We start from the raw sequence: 20,553 nt of genomic DNA, 5'->3' as shown, positions 1-20,553 counted from the left end.
TTGGCACTAAGGGGCCTAAAGTGTGCCAAGAAAACATCCCCCACACCATTACACCACCACCACCAGCCTGCACAGTGGTAACAAGGCATGATGGATCCATGTTCTCATTCTGTTTACGCCAAATTCTGCCTCTACCATCTGAATGTCTCAACAGAAATCCAGACTCATCAGACCAGGCAACATTTTTCCATCTTCAACTGTCCAATTTTGGTGCAAATTGTCGCCTCTTTTTCCTCTTTGTAGTGGAGATGAGTGGTACCCGGTGGGGTCTTCTGCTGTTGTAGCCCATCCGCCTCAAGGTTGTGTGTGTTGTGGCTTCACAAATGCTTTGCTGCAGACCTCGGTTGTAACGAGTGGTTATTTCAGTCAAAGTTGCTCTTCTATCAGCTTGAATCAGTCGGCCCATGACCTCTGACCTCTAGCATCAACAAGGCATTTTCTCCCACAGGACTGCCGCAGACTGGATGCTTTTCCCTTTTCACACCATTCTTTGTAAACCCTAGAAATGGTTGAGCGTGAAAATCCCAGTAACTGAGCAGATTGTGAAATACTCAGACCATGCCACGCTCAAAATTGCTTAAATCACGTTTCTTTCCCATTCCGACATTCAGTGTGGAGTTCAGGAGATTGACCAGGACCACACCCCTAAATGCACTGAAGACACTGCCATGTGATTGGTTGATTAGATAATTGCATTAATGAGAAATTGAACAGGTGCTCCTAATAATCCTTTAGGTGAGTGTATATATATTGCTTTATATATATTATTTGATACAAACGTTTTTTGCAATCCTTAATTTTTCAACTTAGACACACACGAGCTCGATGCTAAAAGTTCAGAAGCAGCTGAGAAATGCAAAGCAGAAACATGCAAACTGAAGACACCACATGCTTTTGTTCCTGAGCTTGGTTTCCCGATCCCAATCCCGACTTCCTGTGCTCTGCTCACCTCCCATTTGGTCTCCTCCAGTCTGGGTCCCATCTGTGTGTGTTGGCGCTCGTAGGAGGCGCATCGCTCCTCGAGCCGCTGCCGCTCCTGCAGGATCTGCGTCATGTCCTCCTGCTGCTTCTTCTTCTCCTGCTGCAGCTGGAACACCTGGAGCTGTAGCAGCTGATGCTCCCGCTGAGCCTTATGGGACGCCTTCTGCATTTTAGCTGCGCAGGTCTGTCTGAACTCCTCCATCTCCAGCTCCGTCCGCTTGTGTCTCTCCTCGTACACCTGTCACACACACAGCAGTGTTCATTTCGTTTACGAATAGTTTTCGTCAACGACCTTTTTTCACTGACGAAAACGAGACGATAACTAAATAAAAACTAGTGTTGGATGACAAAAACTATGAGGAAAATCAACTGTCATTTTCATCAACAAACAAAAACAAGACGAAAATGTTAGGGACAGAGCGGCTCAATCAATCAATAACACACATTTATGCCAGACCAGTGTTTATGAACTAATGCTGATGAATAATCACAGTGTTTATATAGTAATATGTTTTAGACGGTTGTAATGACGCATATTTGATCTCCTGAACTTGAATGAGCTCCTGCAACTGCAATAGAGGAGCAGACATTTCAAAATAAGAGTCCCGGTGTATTTCCAGCTTGTTTATAATTAAAAGTCACACATTATATATTCGTTTTTGCTTACACAATAAACTATATTTAATTTAATTCCCATTTAATAATGAAAGACCAGTATTTGACACATATTCAATAAAGTATCAGGGTTATAATAGTTCACTAAAACCATTAAAAAAAACTTCATTACTTGAAATTAAATAAATGTTAACTGAAATAAAAAATGTGAAGCTTTAGCTAAACCTGATATGGCCTACTGACTAAAACATAAATACAGAGTTATAAAAACTATAGAGATGTTTTTAAAAAAGTGAATTGAGCTCTTTCGTGTATTTTTAATTTCAAAAACAAAATGATGTCAAAATGTCAGTTTGAGTGACAGTCGGTTATGTAACGCTTAAATGCTTAATGTATTAAAATTGAACTAAACTCATTAGATTTTAGGAGACTAAAACTAGACTAAAACTAGAAACAATTCAGGCGACTAAAATATGACTCAAACTAAATCAAAATATGCTGTCAAAATTAACACTGACACATATTTTAGTCTATATTATATAATATTTTTTTTGTACAGTTTAATAAATATAGCATATACACCAATCAGGCATAACATTATGACCAGGTGAGTAACACTGATGATCTCCTGTTAGTGGGTGGGATATATTAGGCAGCAAGTGAACATGTTGTCCTCAGAGTTGATGTGTTAGAAGCAGGAAAAAATGGGCAAGCGTAAGGATTTGAGCGAATTTGACAAGGGCCAGTCTAAAGCGTTTCCTCGCTCCTCCGTCCTCCATCCTTTGACCCGGAAACCGACCGAGCTCAGCCATCTTGTAGGACATCTCAATTCTCTAATTGCACTGTGAGGAGGAGAGGATGGAGGAGTGTATCCTTCGCGGAAGTGTTTTATCAACTAAACGTGACGCACGTATAAATTCTCCTCCCCCCTCACATATTGCGGTGCCAACCCATGTAAAGCCTTGTAAGTAAGCATCAAGATTTTAAAATCAACCCTAAACTTGACTGACTAAAAACATCAATTTAAAGGTACATAGGGAATAAAACATTTCAAAATGTAGGCAGAATAAATGAATGTTGATCGACTCAGTGTTCGCAGAGTGTCATGTACAAACTTTACCTTTGTCGTCGTCAAGCGCTCACTTAATAAACATATTTTTTAAAGTTAATAAAGTAAATTTTTGATCAATTAAATGTAATAACATTTCTAATATTGGCTGATATGATGCAGATTAAATTTTTTAAATAAACACTTTAATTTATTTAACTTTTTTAATGTTTTTAAAGACAAACTCTAGCATCACCGTGTGCTCACATAAATATAAATAAATAAAAGTTAATTAAATAAATTAAGTTGTAGATAAATAAAAAAATTTATAATATTGGCCAATATGGTGAAAACATTTAGAATTTTATTTAGAATTTATTAATTTAACTGAGTTATATTTTGGCCTTTATTATGATTGGACAGCTAAAGATCACATTTAAACAGTGTTGTTAAATTATTTGTGTTTTTATAGATTAACTTTATCTTTGCCGTCATCAAGTGCTCAATTAATGAATATATACGTTTAAAAAATTGAATAAAATATATTAATAAATTAAATGTAGTAATATTTCTAATATTGTCTGATATAATGCAGTTTTTTTTTCTTTATAAACACTTTAAAAACATTAAAAAAGTTAAATAAATTAAAGACAAACTCTGCCATCACTGTGTGCTCGCATAAATATAAACAAATATGAATTAAATTAATTAAATAGTTTATAATTGTATAATATTGGCCAATATGGTGAAAACCATATTTATTTAGAATGTATTTAATTTAGTTATATTTTGCCCTTTATTATGATTGGACAGCTAAAGATTACATTTTAAATGATTAATATTTTTTTCATCAAGCGATCACTTAATAATCTTGCCACAGTTTATTAATTATTATTATGTTTACATGTACAAGACACAAATGTATGTCAAATAACAACAACGGACAGTTGCAGAATTATATCAAAGCACAAGAAAATGAAAGAAACAAACTGTAATACTATAAACAACAAATAAAAGGCAGTTAATAACTGGGAATAATTAGTTGTTAATAATAACTGGTAATATTAAATAAAATATGGACAAATGTGGTATTGTCTAGGGGTTGAAACTATTACAATATAAATAGTTATCCCGATGTGCAAACTAAACCCAGCGGTGTAGAGTCATCATTAATTGACGACGCTGAAGTGACGCTAAAGGGAGCGAGGATATATCATCTCACTTCATTCAATTCCTCCATCCTCACGTCTTTTCCTTGCTTCCTTCCCTCGCATCCTAAAGGGGCGGAGCTAAGATGCGAGGAAAGGAGGCGAGGATGCACAAATAAGAACTGAGAAGCACCCATGGTCCTGAAATACCCCTTCTCCCCTAAGGCAGTGCTAGAGCTAGATCGGAGCCAGAGCCTAGTTTCAAATCGGTTCTTTGTGTTTCCACACCCAAAGCCCAGCTCCGAGCCAGGAGAAGTGGTTCTTAAGTAGCACCAAAACATTGCTGGGCTAGAACAGGGCTAGAAGTAAGAACCGATTCCGTCAGGCGCTGGGGGCGGAGTCAACAAGACCAACACAAACTGGAGATCCGCCATTGTTGAAATAGCAGCTAATGGAGCTAACAGCTGCTGCTCGTTTGGAAACTCCGTCTATACAAATTACGGCGAACTGCATGAATGCGTTTTATATATCATACGTGGATCGGTCTGCGCAGCGCCGATGCATCTCGAACAAGCCTGGTGTGTGTGCGTGTTTCCCGCTGCCCAGGGTTGCCAGGTTTTCACAACAAAACCCACCCAATTGCTACTCAAAACCAGAGGTGGACAAAGTACACAACTCCATTACTCAAGTAAAAGTAAAAGTACTACTGGTCAAATATTGCTCTGTTACAAGTGAAAGTTGTTAAAAACAATTTTTACTAAAGTAAAAGTACAGAAGTACTTGTTTTTAAAAGTACTTAAGTATCAAAAGTAAATTTCCTTTTTTATGTCAATGCATTATTTTATTATTGTTGCATTGTTGTATAAATGCACGCTATAGCCATCACAGTGGTTTAAGCCAGTCTTAAACTAATTAAAATACTTAAAAGTTACAAAGCTTTTTACAAAGCTGCTGTCACTTTAAGGCAGAATGCACAGATCCTACACACTGATACACATCCGATATTCCCCCAACTGTTTACGTTCACTTAAGACATAATCAACTTTGTTTACGTGAATACTTTCCAAAATGAAAATTGACATTTTGTGTGTATTGGTCTGTTTAAGTGCAAAAAAACCCCAAAAGAAAGAATGCTCATGCTCTGGCATCTCAGAGGCACAAAAAACAGACTGAACTGAGCTCGTTCATCATGCTTTTTCAGATTCATCCATATGTCTATGCTTCTCTTTCTCCCAGACATTTACATTTTGCAAAAAAAAAAAAAAAAAATCATCCACTGACTTGCAAAGCTGCTACAGAAACGACTTTTGACTTCGAGGACCTTGATAGAAATGTAGTGGAGTAAAAAGTACGATATTTGTCTTTCAAATGTAGTGAAGTTAAAGTAAAAGTTTCCCGAAAAAATTATACTTTAGTAAAGTACAGATACTCAAAAAGTGTACTTAAGTACAGAACTCAAGTAAATGTACTTCGTTACTGTCCACCTCTGCTCAAAACAAGCCCTATCGCGTTTCAGGGCGGCTTCCCCAGTAAAAATCACATTTGTGGGTAAAATACGTGTTTTTTTGGCATGGTTGCCTACTAAAATTTGCATTCCCGGGGCTAAATATCACATAATTGGGGTCATTTCAACCCGCGGACATGAAAAACAGCCTGCGGCAAAACCACAGACTTGGCAACACTGCCGCTGCCTCGCTAGCGTTTCTGAGAAAGATGAGACGTATACAGTGACGTAAGACATGGCTCTGTTGTGGCTCTCAGCATGTGGAAAAGCAAAAGCTCCTCAGTCGAACCAACTATGAACTGGGACTAGCTCTGGCTCTGAATTACCTCTAGCACTGCCTTGGTGGAAAAGGGGTAAAAGAGACTCTCCCCCCCTCATGACTCTCAGTAGAGATGTAAACACACACCTGACAGATGGCGACTTCGTTATCGTCCAGGTTCTCGCGCAGCAGCTGCAGCTCCAGGTCTCTCTCCCTCAGCTTCTCCTCCAGGTCTCGAACCACGGCCTCATAGAGCTCGAGGGGCGGCGGCGATGCGCGGCCGGAGCCCATGTCGGACAGCAGCTGGGAGCCCGTGCTCTTGCTGGACGAGGAGCGGCCGCTGTCGGAGCTGGAGTGGGGTTTTCCGGCCTCGCTGTGGGAATCCGCCGGAAGCTCCGTCGTGCTGAAGGACCGGCTGCTGAAGCCGCTGCGAGCGCCGCTGTAGGAGCTGCGCCGCTCTGACATCATGGGCGAGACGAGCTCTTCCTCTGGGGAAAACCTGCTGAGGTTGCCTTGGCTTCCTGATAGGCCGGCCCCGGGCCGAGGACTCAGGTACTGAACACCTGGACCGCTCCGGGGGACGACGGGTTTGAAGGCGGTGGGTCTGATTATGGCCTGCTGGAAGTTCTGGGACGACACATGATGAGAAACAGAGGAAAACACATGTGGATCAGCTGGAGGAGTCTCAGTGTTCGTTCTTCAATCTCCATGATTTATTCAAATCTGGCCAATACCAGGGGACGGTTGCATAAACCGTTAAGACAAGTCTTACAAGTTAGACATACATTTTCTTCTTTAAGACTGTTCATAACTTTTTTAAATCAGTTACGTAAAAACATAGACTGGCCTAATTTGATACGAAAAGTAATAATAATAATAATAATTAAAGCTGCAAGCAGCATTTAGCGTGGTTCAAGCCTTTAAAGCTACACTTTTTTAGTTTATTCTTAGCTAAAATCACTTCGTTCTTTCAAAAATATATGTGCTCATTAATGTATATTTACTTCTTTCAAGTAATAAAGTATTCTCGTAAGTTTATAATATGCCATTGTAAATACATACGGGTGAGGGGTTCGAATGCGGGTTGCCATGTTGCCCCTCCATCTTGAAAGTACATTAGCCAAAGAGGGACATACTTGTGAATTCAAGCTTCGCCTTTGGCGTTTTAACACTCGATGGCTCCGTGTCGAATGTGGACGAGGGCGAACTGGAAGCCATGTTAATCTTGGACTAAATCGGCCACCGTAGAAGTTAAAACGAAATTGAGAGGAACAGAAACTAAAATTCACTGGATGGTCATATACATGTTCACCACTAGATGGGGGAAAATATCACACAGTGTAGCTTTAAGGCCTTTAAGCACACAAGCATCAAAATACATTAAGTTTTATTTAGCAAGATTTTAAACACTGAAATAATAAATGGAAAATACCATTTACAGTCAATACAGGCAATTTACAATAGGAAATACATGGTTTTAAAAGGTTTTTAACAGTTATAGCGCCTATGGTCCGATTTCCATAAAACTTTGCATGCTTGTTAAAGATGTTATGTCACATATGCCCACCAATTTTCGTGAAGTTTTGAGTTATCGCTTAGAATTTATAGGCTTTTGAGTGTATTTTGCCACGCCTCTTTTCTAAATGACCCTGTTATAGCCATTTAAATGCAAAAGTTAAACTTTTTTTCAATAATTATTGATCTAGAGAGTCCAGAGAATTATCCTAGAATAGTTTGGTTCCAATCGGGGAAAAAAACCTTGGACTAGTTCGCAAAAGTAGGTTTTTGGAAAAAGCCAAAATACCTGACCTTTTTCCCAGGGTGAAAAAGAAAAATGATTAAAAAAGAAGAATGTTATATAAAAAACAATTAAAAACTATATAAAATTGATACAAACGTTCAATAAAAAGTAGGGCTGTCAAAAGATTAATCGCGATTAATCGCATCCAAAATAAAAGTTTGTGTTTACATAAGATAAGTGTGTGTACTCTGTTCATTATTATTTATATATAAATACACACACAAGCATGTATATATTTAAGAAAAAAGTTATTTTTATATATAAAACATTTATATTTATTATAGATTATATAAATGTATATACATGCAAGTAAACACAAACTTTTATTTTCGATGCGATTAATCGCGATTAATCTTTTGACAGCCCTAATAAAAAGCTACCCTAAAAAAATGAGTTTTAAGGCAAGATTTAAAAAAGCAAAGGGATTGAGCTTGCCTTATCTCAATCGCTAAAGTCCATTAGTCTCAGACGAGTTTTTGGAACAACTAAAAGACCAGTTTCAGATGAACGAAGATTACGCGTCGGAGAATAGGGGATTAAAAGCTCAGACAAATATTGCGGTGCCAACCCATGTAAAGCCTTGTAAGTAAGCATCAAGATTTTAAAATCAACCCTAAACTTGACTGACTAAAAACATCAATTTAAAGGTACATAGGGAATAAAACATTTCAAAATGTAGGCAGAATAAATGAATGTTGATCGACTCAGTGTTCGCAGAGTGTCATGTACAAACTTTACCTTTGTCATCGTCAAGCGCTCACTTAATAAACATATTTTTAAAATTTAATAAAGTACATTTTTGATCAATTAAATGTAATAACATTTCTAATATTGGCTGATATGATGCAGATTAAATTTTTTAAATAAACACTTTAATTTATTTAACTTTTTTAATGTTTTTAAAGACAAACTCTAGCATCACCGTGTGCTCACATAAATATAAATAAATAAAAGTTAATTAAATAAATTAAGTTGTAGATAAATAAAAAATGTATAATATTGGCCAATATGGTGAAAACATTTAGAATTTTATTTAGAATTTATTAATTTAACTGAGTAATATTTTGGCCTTTATTATGATTGGACAGCTAAAGATCACATTTAAACAGTGTTGTTAAATTATTTGTGTTTTTATAGATTAACTTTATCTTTGCCGTCATCAAGTGCTCAATTAATGAATATATACGTTTAAAAAATGTAATAATATATTAATAAATTAAATGTAGTAATATTTCTAATATTGTCTGATATAATGCAGTTTTTTTTTCTTTATAAACACTTTAAAAACATTAAAAAAGTTAAATAAATTAAAGACAAACTCTGCCATCACTGTGTGCTCGCATAAATATAAACAAATATGAAATAGTTTATAATTAATAATTGTATAATATTGGCCAATATGGTGAAAACCATATTTATTTAGAATGTATTAATTTAATTTAGTTATATTTTGCCCTTTATTATGATTGGACAGCTAAAGATTACATTTTAAATGTTTTTTTCATCAAGCGATCACTCAATAAATATATGTAATAAAATAAAATATTGATAAATTAAATGTAATGATTTATAATATTCGGCTGATATGATGCAAATACATTTTTTTAAATGATTTTTATTAATTTATTTTGGCCTTTATTATGATAGAACCACGAAAGATTAGATTTTAACAGTGTTATTACATTATTTATGTTTTTAAAGATTAACTTGATCTTTTTTTCATCATCAAGCGCTCACGTAATCATATTTTTTGTTTTTATTTAATAAAATATTGATCAATTAAATGTAATAAAATTGCTAATATTGGCCGATATGATGCAGAATTTGTATTTTTAAGTTATATTTTTGGCATAATTTGATGCTCACCCGTTCCAACTGTCCAGACACAGGAACCAGTTTGGGAGGCCCGTCCGCTCCGGCCATTCCCACACCAGAATGATTATCATCCCAGTCCCGAATCAAGTCCTCGTGTGAATATGAGCGCGACCCGAAGCCCTTGGCCCTGCCCGCGATGGCCCTCCTCTTGCCCGCCTGCGAGGCGTCGGACAGCAGCCGCCCCGAGCCCGGCGTGCCCTTCCGGAAGTTGGTGCTGACCTCGATGTTGGCCCGGTCCGGATAGGAGATGTGTCCGGGCTTCATCTCGATGTTGGCCCGGTCCGGATAGGAGATGTGGCCGGGCTTCATCTCGATGTTGGCCCGGTCCGGATAGGAGATGTGTCCGGGCCTCATGCTGCTGACCGCGCCCATGGCTCCGGCCCGGTGGAGGCGAGGGTCCAGGCCTGGTCCTGGAGGGTCAATGGACACGGGGAGGGACTGGACCAGCGCCATGGCTGATGACACGCCAGCTCAGAAAACCTGCACACGGATCACACACACGTTATCATAGGAGCGACTATCACTCAAACCAGTCCTGCTAGCCGTCATCACTTAGCATACATGAGATCAGGGGTGTCCAAATGCGATACTGCGCGTATTAAAATATATTATATGTGGCCACGGATGATTTACAAATCCTGCAGTTTCACGATGTCAACACAAGGGGGCAGTTCTAGATTTTAGGCCAGGGAAACAGTGCTAACTCTCGAGCTCTGAGTCTGAACAAATGTGTTTACCTGCTGAGAGTCTCGATCACATGACCACTGAACAGCCAATGAGAAGCGTTCGAGCTGCGAATCTCTCGGCGATTTAGTTTAAATCCAGTTAAACAGCGCAGACTTAATCAACAACACTAATGTGCAAATCAGCCGATTCACTTCAAAAACTTTTCAAACAACAATTCGCCAACATTTATCATGGACAGGGCTCATCATTAAGCCGGTTCATATTTGTACCTTTTTATAAAGGGCATTTTTCCATAATCTTATTAAATATAGGCTATGCTTCAGCTCTCCTTTTATATTCTTAAATTTGATCTATAAATTAAATTAGAATACGACACTATAGGGAGGGCTGTTACCAGTCAAATTAAATCATTTACACTGAAAAAATTACAACTGCATTAAATAATGTTATGAGATTATTTTAAATATTTTTGAATATACAAATAAGAAATGTTGTAAAGATGAAACTAAAGCACCAGTAGGTGGCGCAGGTGACCGTCTGAATGAGTGAATCATTGAGTCGATTCTGATTCGTTCAGTAATGAGGCGGTTGTTTAGGAACAGGTCAATGAATCTTTGATTCAACCGATTCGTTCAAACGCTGAATCATTCACTAACACACACACACTGATGCTGTGAGATGTGTTATGGTTCTTCACTAACACACACACTGATGCTGTGAGATGTGTTACGGTTCTTCACTAACACACACACTGATGCTGTGAGATGTTATGGTTCTGCTGTGATCTTTGTTTGGAACTATTTACGCTGCTGAAATAGAACAAAAACAATCAATATTCCTTCTAAAATGTAAGTGACTTAATTTTTAATTAATTGTTTATGGAGCTGGCGTATGAAATCAGTCATGATGATATTCAGGAAAACACACTCTTGTTAGTGTGATGTCGCTTAACTGTATCATATGTTATAAATATAAAAACAACACAATTGTAACTGTGTGTGTGAACTGAGTTTCTCTGTGTGTGAGCGGCGCTCGTTTGTTTTTGATTTTCTCCTTGAGAGGCTGCGCCTCAACAGCTCAACCTTATTAAAGTCAGTTTTATGATATTATCCACTATCGATCGCCACTTACACTGATGCAGAATCATTATTGCACTTTGGTGATTCCCTGGTTAATTTTTGTTTTGACATTTTACTCAGGATACTTGTCCGTCGGGCAAGTAAAATTATTTTTCACTTGCCCCTTCAAAAAATCCAATTGTCCCGGACAAGCGTTAATGTCGAGCCCTGATGGATTTACTGTGGTAACACTACCTGTAACCGTGGTAACACTACCTGTAACCGTGGTAACACTCACTGTAACCGTGGTAACACTACCTGTAACCGTGGTAACACTACCTGTAACCGTGGTAACACTACCTGTAACCGTGGTAACACTACCTGTAACCGTGGTAACACTACCTGTAACCGTGGTAACACTCACTGTAACCGTGGTAACACTACCTGTAACCGTGGTAACACTACCTGTAACCGTGGTAACACTACCTGTAACCCGTGGTAACACTCACTGTAACCGTGGTAACACTACCTGTAACCGTGGTAACACTCACTGTAACCGTGGTAACACTACCTGTAACCGTGGTAACACTACCTGTAACCGTGGTCATTTGTCAGAAATGTAGGTTAATATCTAATTTTATTTAATTTGTAATGTAGACATGTGTTAAATGAGTAATAAAGGCCAAATTGCAGACTATTTTTGTCATAAACTTGCAGTTTTGTGCATTTGTATTTATATGTTTATAGACTTAATACCTCAGGGTGTTTTCACACACACCTTGTTTGGTCTGGATTTTCGGACTTTTCAGTTTGGTCCGGATCAAAATGGCCGGTGTGAAATCTCCCCTGACCACGGGCCGGACCAAACAGACGAAATGTGGTCTGATGAAAAGAGGTCGTCTCAGTCCGGATCAAACTGAACAAAGCTTCGGTTGGTTTCTAGTGTGAAAGCATTTTCTGTACGGTTCAGACTTTCAGAGCATTTACAGGAAGTTCCTGTTTATGTTTAAATATTATAATGTTATTTTTAAATTTCATCTCGGCTGCATTGATTATGAAAAGTGAAAAGATGCGCAATATGTCAGAAGGTCGATATGATTTTGAAATAAATTTTGCATGATTTTGCTTAGAAAGCCTTTCTTTAAAGTGAATTTCGTTTAGTATAAATTGTATATTCATTTTAGTCAAAGTTTAATAAGATAATTGCCTGGATTTAATAAATAAGAAGCTAATAGTCTATAGCAGACCATAATCGAGGGAGCGATCACATGCTTTACATGAACTGGAGCGAAACTCAGCAGATACTCGTCTCACAAACATGAGAAATATGTGAATATAAAGCTTGAAATGTCCACTTTTAAACATGACGAAAAGAAAATAGTCCAGCAATGCAAAGTTCACTAGTGGCGGTGATATGAGTCTGTTCATTCACTCTTGACGTCAGACGCACGTCTGTTTACAAACCAATCACAGTCCAGATGCCGCTCACATGATGATGACGAGTGGACACGCGTGTGTCATGTTCAGTTCTTTAGTGTGAAACCAAACCAAAACTAACCGAAAGTATCAAATGTATCAAAACATGAACTTCGGTCATTTAGAATTTTTGTCTTGTTTCTAGTATTAATATATCAAAACATTCTTAAATCGAGATGTATTTACGAGATAAGTTAAATGACATTAGATATTTTTTCTTATTTTCTGGAAAATAAAATGAAATTGAAGTGAGTTTTTGTTTAAAACATGCAAATATATCTGCCAATGGGGTGAGAAAAATAATGTTTCTGTTTGGAATCTGGTTTATTGTGTCCCAAACAGAAACAAGATTATTTTTCTAATCCATTGGCAGATCATTTAGTTTGTTTCAAGCAAAAACTCAATTCATTTTCTCATTTCTTAATTTCCCCCAGGAATTAAGAACAAATATGTCATTTTCCTTAGTAAAAGCATCTTGATTTAAGAATATTAGATATTTGTACTGGAAAAAAGACAGAAATACCAAGTAAGAAAAGTCATTTTTGCAGTGTGGTTTTACCTGTGCTGATCTAAATAGGGCACTTGTTAAATTTAAATAAGAATAGAGTTCTAACTCAGTAATAATATTTCAATTTCACCCATTAAAACTTTTTGGTTGATGAAAGTTTTACAGATATTGTTAAATATCTCTACATTTACATCCATCTCAAGCTACTCTACAGTCAGTTCAAGCTTTTGTCAAATCTGTCATATTTCCAACAAAACAAAAAATGTAATTTATATATATATATAAATATATAAATAAAATAGAAAAGATGACGGCTCCTGGGTATGTCCACAATATCGAATCTGGCCCGCTTTTAAAAAAGTTTGGACACCATTAGATGAATAAATCCCCTCGATACGAGCACTAAAGCTGATTTAATCTCTCCTAACCGCTCTTAACATCTGCTTACACCAACAAACCAGTCCAAACCAGTTAAACCAGTCTCAAACACGGCTGCATCATCAGCAGAAACTCCTCTCAGAGGTGGAGCCAGACGCCATTTTAATGACTAACATTTTTAATAATGACTCATTGAATGTCTAGAATTCCTCTTACATTTACAAACGTGTCTCATCAACAGACTTTAAGCATCAGATGAAGCTTTTCTCAGGTTTTCCAGACCCTTCACCGCCTCTGTTCCTCTGTGGTGGATGACCAAACCTCCACATGATCACACGTTTAGCATGTTGATAGCATGTTTTAATCGAGCGGCTCCTCCTGCAGTTTCTCCTGAAGCCGATACGGAAGTGACTTAAACTGCAGTTCATGGTCTGGCCACTAGAGGAGCAGAATCTCATTGAGCTGATGTTAAAATGCTCTACTTTACAGCAGAAGAACACATGTTTACAGTCAAGGGCGTGGCCACTTTGAGTGACAGGTGGCATTTGTCTGCTGTCCCGCCTCTTTGCCCATTGTCAGTTATCCGGGAGTGACGCGCGATGCCGCTGCCAAGATGGCGACGGCCGGCTCCGCCCACTTTAGGCTTCAAAAATGCTCTTCGGAATCCTACGGGTGACGTTACGGACACCACGCCCATATTTTTTTTTTTACAGTCTATGGTTTTAACACATTGTTAACATTAATTATGTTACTAACTTGAATTAGCATTTCTTTTTCATTAATTAACATGTTTGCTAACATGATTTAACATGTTTTAGCATATTGCTAGCATGAATTACCATGTTGCTAGCATGATTTAGCATTATTTAGAATTTTTTTTCATGTTTGCTAGCATTGTGCTACCATGATTTAACATGTTTTAGCATTTTGCTAGCATGAATTGCCATGTTGCTAACATTATTTAGCATTTTTGCATTAATTAACATTAAGTTAACATGTTGCTAACATGTTTTAACACATTGCTAGCCTGAATTAGCCCATTGTTAAAACGAATTTGCATTTTGCAAGCATGTTTGAGCACGTTATTAGCATGAATTACCATGTTGTTAATATTATGTAACTTGATTTAACATGTTGCTAACATATTTTTATCATGAATTAACATTTTGTTAACATGTTTTACCATATTGCTAGCATTGGATTGGCATTTTGCTAGCATGATTTAACATATTAGCATTCTTTAACATTTTGTTAGCATTAATGAACATGTTTGCTAGCATTTTTTAACACATTGCTAGCCTGAATTAGCCAATTGCTAAAACAATGTGCATTTTGCTAGCATGTTATTAGCATGAATTACCATGTTAACATTTTTTTGCATTTTGACAACATGATTTAGCATATTAGCATTCTTTTACATTTTGTTAGCATTAATGAACATGTTTGCTGACATATTTTAACACATTGCTAGCCTGAATTAGCCCATTGCTAACACAAATTTGCATTTTGCTAGCATGTTTGAGCACGTTATTAGCATGAATTACCATGATAACATTTGAGCATTTTGATAACATGATTTAGCATATTAGCATTCTTTAACATTTTGTTAGCATTAATGAACATGTTTGCTAGCATGTTTTAACATCTTGCTAGCCTGAATTAGCCCATTGCTAACACAAATTTGCATTTTGTTTGCATGTTTGAGCACGTTATTAGCATGAATTAACATGTTGTTAACATGATTTAGCATATTAGCATTATTTAACATTTTGTTAGCATAAACATGTTGCTAACATTTTTAACACATTGTTAGCCTGAATTAGCCCATTGCTAAAACGAATTAGCATTTTGCGAGCATGTTGAGTACGTTTTTAGCCTTTTGTTAACATTAGCATTTTGTTAACATGTTTTTGCACATTGCTATCATGACTTAGCATGTTTGCTATCATGTCCTAAGTGAGTTGCTAGGCCTTGCCAGTGATAGACACATGTAAATGAAGCTCAAAAACTGTATTAAAGGGGCGGTTGATTGCCCCTTTTTACAAGATGTTAAATAAGTCTCTGATGAGTGTGTGTGTGTGTGTGTGTGTGTGTGTGTGTGTGTGTGTGTGTGTGTGTGTGTGTGTGTGTGTGTGTGTGTGTGTGTGTGAAGTTTCAGCTCAAAATACCCCACAGATCATGATTTATAACATGTTAAAGTTGTTTCTTTTCGAGGGTGAGCTAAAACATGCCGTTTTTGTGTGCGTCCCTTTAAATGCAAATGAGCTCCCCCTTTCAGGAAGAGGGCGGAGCTTCAAGAGCTCATGTCTCACACACACACACACACACAGTGAAACCGTTCAGCCTTTTATGATCAAACCGGAGTCGGATGATGGAGAGACAGGACGTTTCTGAAGGGATAGAGGAGGAGTTTACGAGTGATTAGCATATTCTGCCATGATAGTTGTTGTGTGTTCCCGGGGGCGGGGCTTATGTAAATGTTAGGGGTAGTGATGTCACTAGCTTGTTGTAGTCCATACCAGCCGTCTGTTGTAGTCCTACTTTAGAAGGAAACATCTCCCTTTGCTTTGAGTGTCGTAACTCTGCAGATGTTTGTGCTCAAACAGCGACACTACACACTAAAGATAAACAAGTCAAATCATTATGACCCTTTGGAGGTTGTGGAGTTAAAGCTCTAGTTTGCTCTCAAGTTATTGCTCGTGTTGTTCCTCGTTTGTAAGTGACTTTGCATAAATGAATAAATGTAAATATCAGTGTGAGGTGTTCAGACATGTGACCTTTCACCGCCTCCGCTGACATTTCTCCAACACAATGAGATTAAATGCAGAACAATGAGGTTTGAAAAGTCACATGGAAGTCCAGAAGTACAGCGGGTTGGGAATGTTCCCGCATGTTGACCCGTTTCTCCGGAGAGAAAGACTCGTGTGTGTGTGTGTGTGTGTGTGTGTAGAGATCGCAACAACTGCTCAGATTCAACAAAATCACAACTGTCTATGGCAAGCCATTTTAATATTAATTCTTGATATCTGTGATTGTATTTAAAATGTGTTTGCATATGGCAAGCCGTTTTAACGTTTATTCATTCACAGTTTAAATTTTCACTAGTTAAAATGCGTCAACAATGACGCCATCACTCACAGAAATATGAATATTCTTGATTTTCATTAATATAAAACTATAATTCTTGATATCTGTGATTGTATTTTCACTAGTTAATCGTCACCATTCAAACTCTATTGTTGATAAATTGATTGAAATTCAACTTTCACATCAGAAATACAATTTTTTACATCATTTTTATATCAATAATTACTTTGTTACTGGTAAAAATATAAATTCCTGATGTCAAGAACTCATTTGTCACTAGATAATGTTAATTCTTAATATCTGTTAATGTATTTCAACATGTTACATGTGTTATTTCTGATTTCTAAAATTACTTTATTACAATTAAATATCACATTCATGATCTTAGAAATTAGTATTGTCGATTTATTGATATCAAAAATGTACATTTTTAGTAGTAGCAATTAAATTGTTGATATCAAGAAGAGACATTTGCACTATTAAAAAAATAATAGATATCAAAAATTATTTTTAATAGTAAGAATTGTATTTCTGATGTGAAATTTGAATTTCTATTAGTAAGAAATCAATTCATATCAACAGTTGAGTTTGAATGGTGGTGATGGTGATGATTAACTAGTGAAAACACAATCACAGATATCAAGAATTATAGTTGTTATTATTGAAAATCAAGAATATTCATATTTCTGTGAGTGATGTCATTGTTGATATCAAGAATTAATATCCTGGGAATTAATAAACGTTAATACAGCTTGCCATATGCAAACATTTTAAATACATTCACAGATCTCAGTAATTACAGTTTTCACTAATTGAGATTAAATTCATGATATCAATAATTCAACACTAGTGACTAAATTAATTTCTGATATCATGAATGTGATTTTCACTTGTAAGAAAGACATTTTAGAAATCTGAAATCATAATTGATATCGGAAATACATTTCAACGAGTGAAAATGTAATTCTTGAAATCAAAAATCAAAAACATTTCTGATATGAAATTGGAAGTTCAATCAATTCATATCAACAATTGAGTTTGAATGTCAGCCGATGGCAACGATTAACTTAACGTTTAACTTAAAATACAAGAATTATAGTTTTTACTAGTAGAAATCTAATTCCTGATATCAAAAATAAACATCTTAACTAGTGAAAATTTAATTGGTGATATCAAAAATTCATATCCAGTGAATGATTTAAAATGGCTTGCCATAATCCTGGAAATCAATAAACGTTAAAACGGCTTGCCATATGCAAACTTACAATCAGATATGAAATGCACACTTTAAATACAAGTACAGATATCCACAATGAGCATTTTAACTAGTGATAATTCAATCGTTGATATCAAGAATTCACATTCTGGGAATGAATAAACGTTAAAACGGCTTGCCATAGTTTAGCGGTTAAAAACTCGAGATGCCGGTCAGTAGAAAAGAGGAAAGTTGAGCGGCGTGTTTCTATAGCGCTGCGTCACGCGTGAGACGCTCACACACACACACACACACACACACACACACACACACACACACACACACACACACACACACACACACACACACACACACACGTCCATCTAGTGTGTGTGTGTGTGTGTGTGTGTGTGTACATTAAAAACAACAGAAAAACGTCCCGGACTCAAGAAAAGCTGATACTCTATTTAGTCTCTGAGCAATGAGAGATGATGGTTTAAAGATTGAACTAATGCCTGTCACACACACACACACACTCACACACACACTCACACACACACCCCATACCTGATGTTAAATCCTGCATGTCGTCCGGTTGTGTGGCACTGTTACAGATGCAGTCGTGTGTCCGTCAGTCCGCTTCACTTCCTCTAGCTGAAGAACTTCAGTCTCAGTGTGTGTGTGTGTGTGTGTGTGTGTGTGTGTGTGTGTGTGTGTGTGTGTGTGTGTGTGTGTCCCGAGGGAAACTCGCTCCTCCGCTGTGTGTGTGTGTGAATGTAGCTCAGTCTCTCCTTCCCTGCACTCTTTCTCTCTTCTGTACATCAGGACTGATGGGGTGTTATTATGGGATATATTAGCTCGACCGTATTAAATGGTTTCCTCTGTTTTAGGCCACACACACACACACACACACACACACACACACACGGTCTAAAGTCTGGAGGCATTACTATCCTCAATGTTTCTGAAAGAGCTGCGTTTATCTGATCATAAATACAGCAAAACACTGAAATATTATTATAATGTAAAATAATGGTTTTCTATGTGAACATACTTTAAAATATAATATACTCCTGTAATTTATCATCATTACTCCAGTCAGAAATCTGATATGATGATTTATTATCAGTGTTGAAAATGTGCTGTTTAATATTTTTCACTGATGAGTAAAAATAACCGTATTTATTATTTTCTAACAATGCAAGTCTGCACTGACGTTTTATCATTTTAACACATCCTCACTGAATAAAAGTATTCATTTATTTTTTTTAATAGATTTTTAACATTTTTACCGGTAGTGTATAATGTCACAAAAGATTTCTATTTTGAATAAATGCTGTTCTTTAACTTTTTGTTCTGAACTGAATCAAATCTGAACGGAACCGAATCAAATCAAATCTGAACCGAATCAAATCTGAACTGAACCAAATCAAATCTGAACTGAATCGAATCAAATCTGAACTGAACCAAATCAAATCTGAACTGAACCGAATCAAATCTGAACTGAACCAAATCAAATCTCAAGTGAATCAAATCTGAATTGAACTGAATCAAATCTAAACCAAATCAAATCTGAACTGAACCAAATCAAATCTGAACCGAATCAAATCTGAACCAAATCAAATCTGAACTGAACCGAATCAAATCTGAACTGAACCGAATCAAATCTGAACCAAATCAAATCTGAACCAAATCAAATCTGAACCAAATCAAATCTGAACTGAACCAAATCAAATCTGAACCAAATCAAATCAAATCTGAACTGAACCAAATCAAATCTGAACCAAATCAAATCAAATCTGAACCAAATCAAATCAAATCTGAACTGAACCAAATCAAATCTGAACCAAATCAAATCTGAACTGAACCAAATCAAATCTGAACTGAACCAAATCTGAGCTGAATCAAATCTGAACTGAACCAAATCAAATATGAACTGAACCAAATCAAATCTCAAGTGAATCAAATCTGAACGGAACCGAATCAAATCAAATCTGAACCGAATCAAATCTGAACTGAACCAAATCAAATCTGAACTGAACCGAATCAAATCTGAACTGAACCAAATCAAATCTGAACTGAACCGAATCAAATCTGAACTGAACCAAATCAAATCTGAACCAAATCAAATCTGAACTGAAACCAAATCAAATCTGAACTGAACCAAATCAAATCTGAACCGAATCAAATCTGAACCAAATCAAATCTGAACCAAATCAAATCTGAACTGAACCGAATCAAATCTGAACCAAATCAAATCTGAACCAAATCAAATCTGAACCAAATCAAATCTGAACTGAACCAAATCAAATCTGAACCAAATCAAATCAAATCTGAACTGAACCAAATCAAATCTGAACCAAATCAAATCAAATCTGAACCAAATCAAATCTGAACTGAACCAAATCAAATCTGAACCAAATCAAATCTGAACTGAACCAAATCAAATCTGAACTGAACCAAATCAAATCTGAACCGAATCAAATCTGAGCTGAATCAAATCTGAACTGAACCAAATCAAATATGAACTGAACCAAATCAAATCTCAAGTGAATCAAATCTGAATTGAACTGAATCAAATCTGAACCAAATCAAATCTGAATTCAACCTAATCAAATCTGAACTGAATCAAATCTAAAATGAATCAAATCTGAATTGAACTGAATCAAATCTGAACCAAATCAAATCTGAATTGAACCTAATCAAATCTGAACTGAATCAAATCTGAACCGAGTCAAATCTGAATTTAACTGAATCAAATCTGAACAGAATCACATCTGAACTAAACCAATTCAAATCTGAACTGAACCAAATCAAATCTGAACTGAACCAAATCAAATCTAAAGTGAACCAAATCTGAATTTAACTGAATCAAATCTGAACCGAATCACATCTGAACTAAACCAAATCAAATCTGAATTGAACTGAATCAA

The 20,553-nt window shown here is 36.5% G+C and overlaps 2 protein-coding genes across 6 annotated transcripts in view; one reads left to right on the top strand and one right to left on the bottom strand.

The window, feature by feature from the left end:
• lzts2b (leucine zipper, putative tumor suppressor 2b) overlaps positions 1-20,553 on the bottom strand; it is a 49,379-nt gene that overhangs the window by 6,467 nt on the left and 22,359 nt on the right. For 2 of the 4 annotated variants that reach the window (XM_079845580.1, XM_079845582.1), the window contains exons 2-4: positions 9,223-9,711; positions 5,703-6,182; positions 950-1,219 (exon numbers count right to left, since the gene is read on the bottom strand). In XM_079845580.1, the coding sequence (XP_079701706.1) occupies positions 950-1,219; positions 5,703-6,182; positions 9,223-9,684 (1,212 nt within the window). In that variant the 5' untranslated portion in view covers positions 9,685-9,711. Of the gene's footprint in view, positions 1-949; positions 1,220-5,702; positions 6,183-9,222; positions 9,712-18,187; positions 18,416-20,553 lie in introns of those variants that run through there. The other 2 variants (XM_079845581.1, XM_079845583.1) reach the window with 2 other exon arrangements.
• pdzd7b (PDZ domain containing 7b) overlaps positions 1-20,553 on the top strand; it is a 76,223-nt gene that overhangs the window by 54,413 nt on the left and 1,257 nt on the right. Inside the window, exon 17 of one of the 2 annotated variants that reach the window (XM_079845579.1) lies at positions 9,240-10,907. The exons of the other annotated variant lie outside the window; for it this stretch is intronic. The gene's annotated coding sequence lies outside the window, so the exon portion shown is untranslated. Of the gene's footprint in view, positions 1-9,239; positions 10,908-20,553 lie in introns of those variants that run through there. 2 annotated transcript variants of the gene reach the window in all.

Source organism: Gobio gobio, assembly GCF_949357685.1.
Source record: "Gobio gobio genome assembly, chromosome: 20".
NCBI classification, from domain to species: domain Eukaryota; kingdom Metazoa; phylum Chordata; class Actinopteri; order Cypriniformes; family Gobionidae; genus Gobio; species Gobio gobio.
Note: the sequence above shows the minus strand (reverse complement) of the source record. Positions and strands in the feature narration are given on the sequence as shown.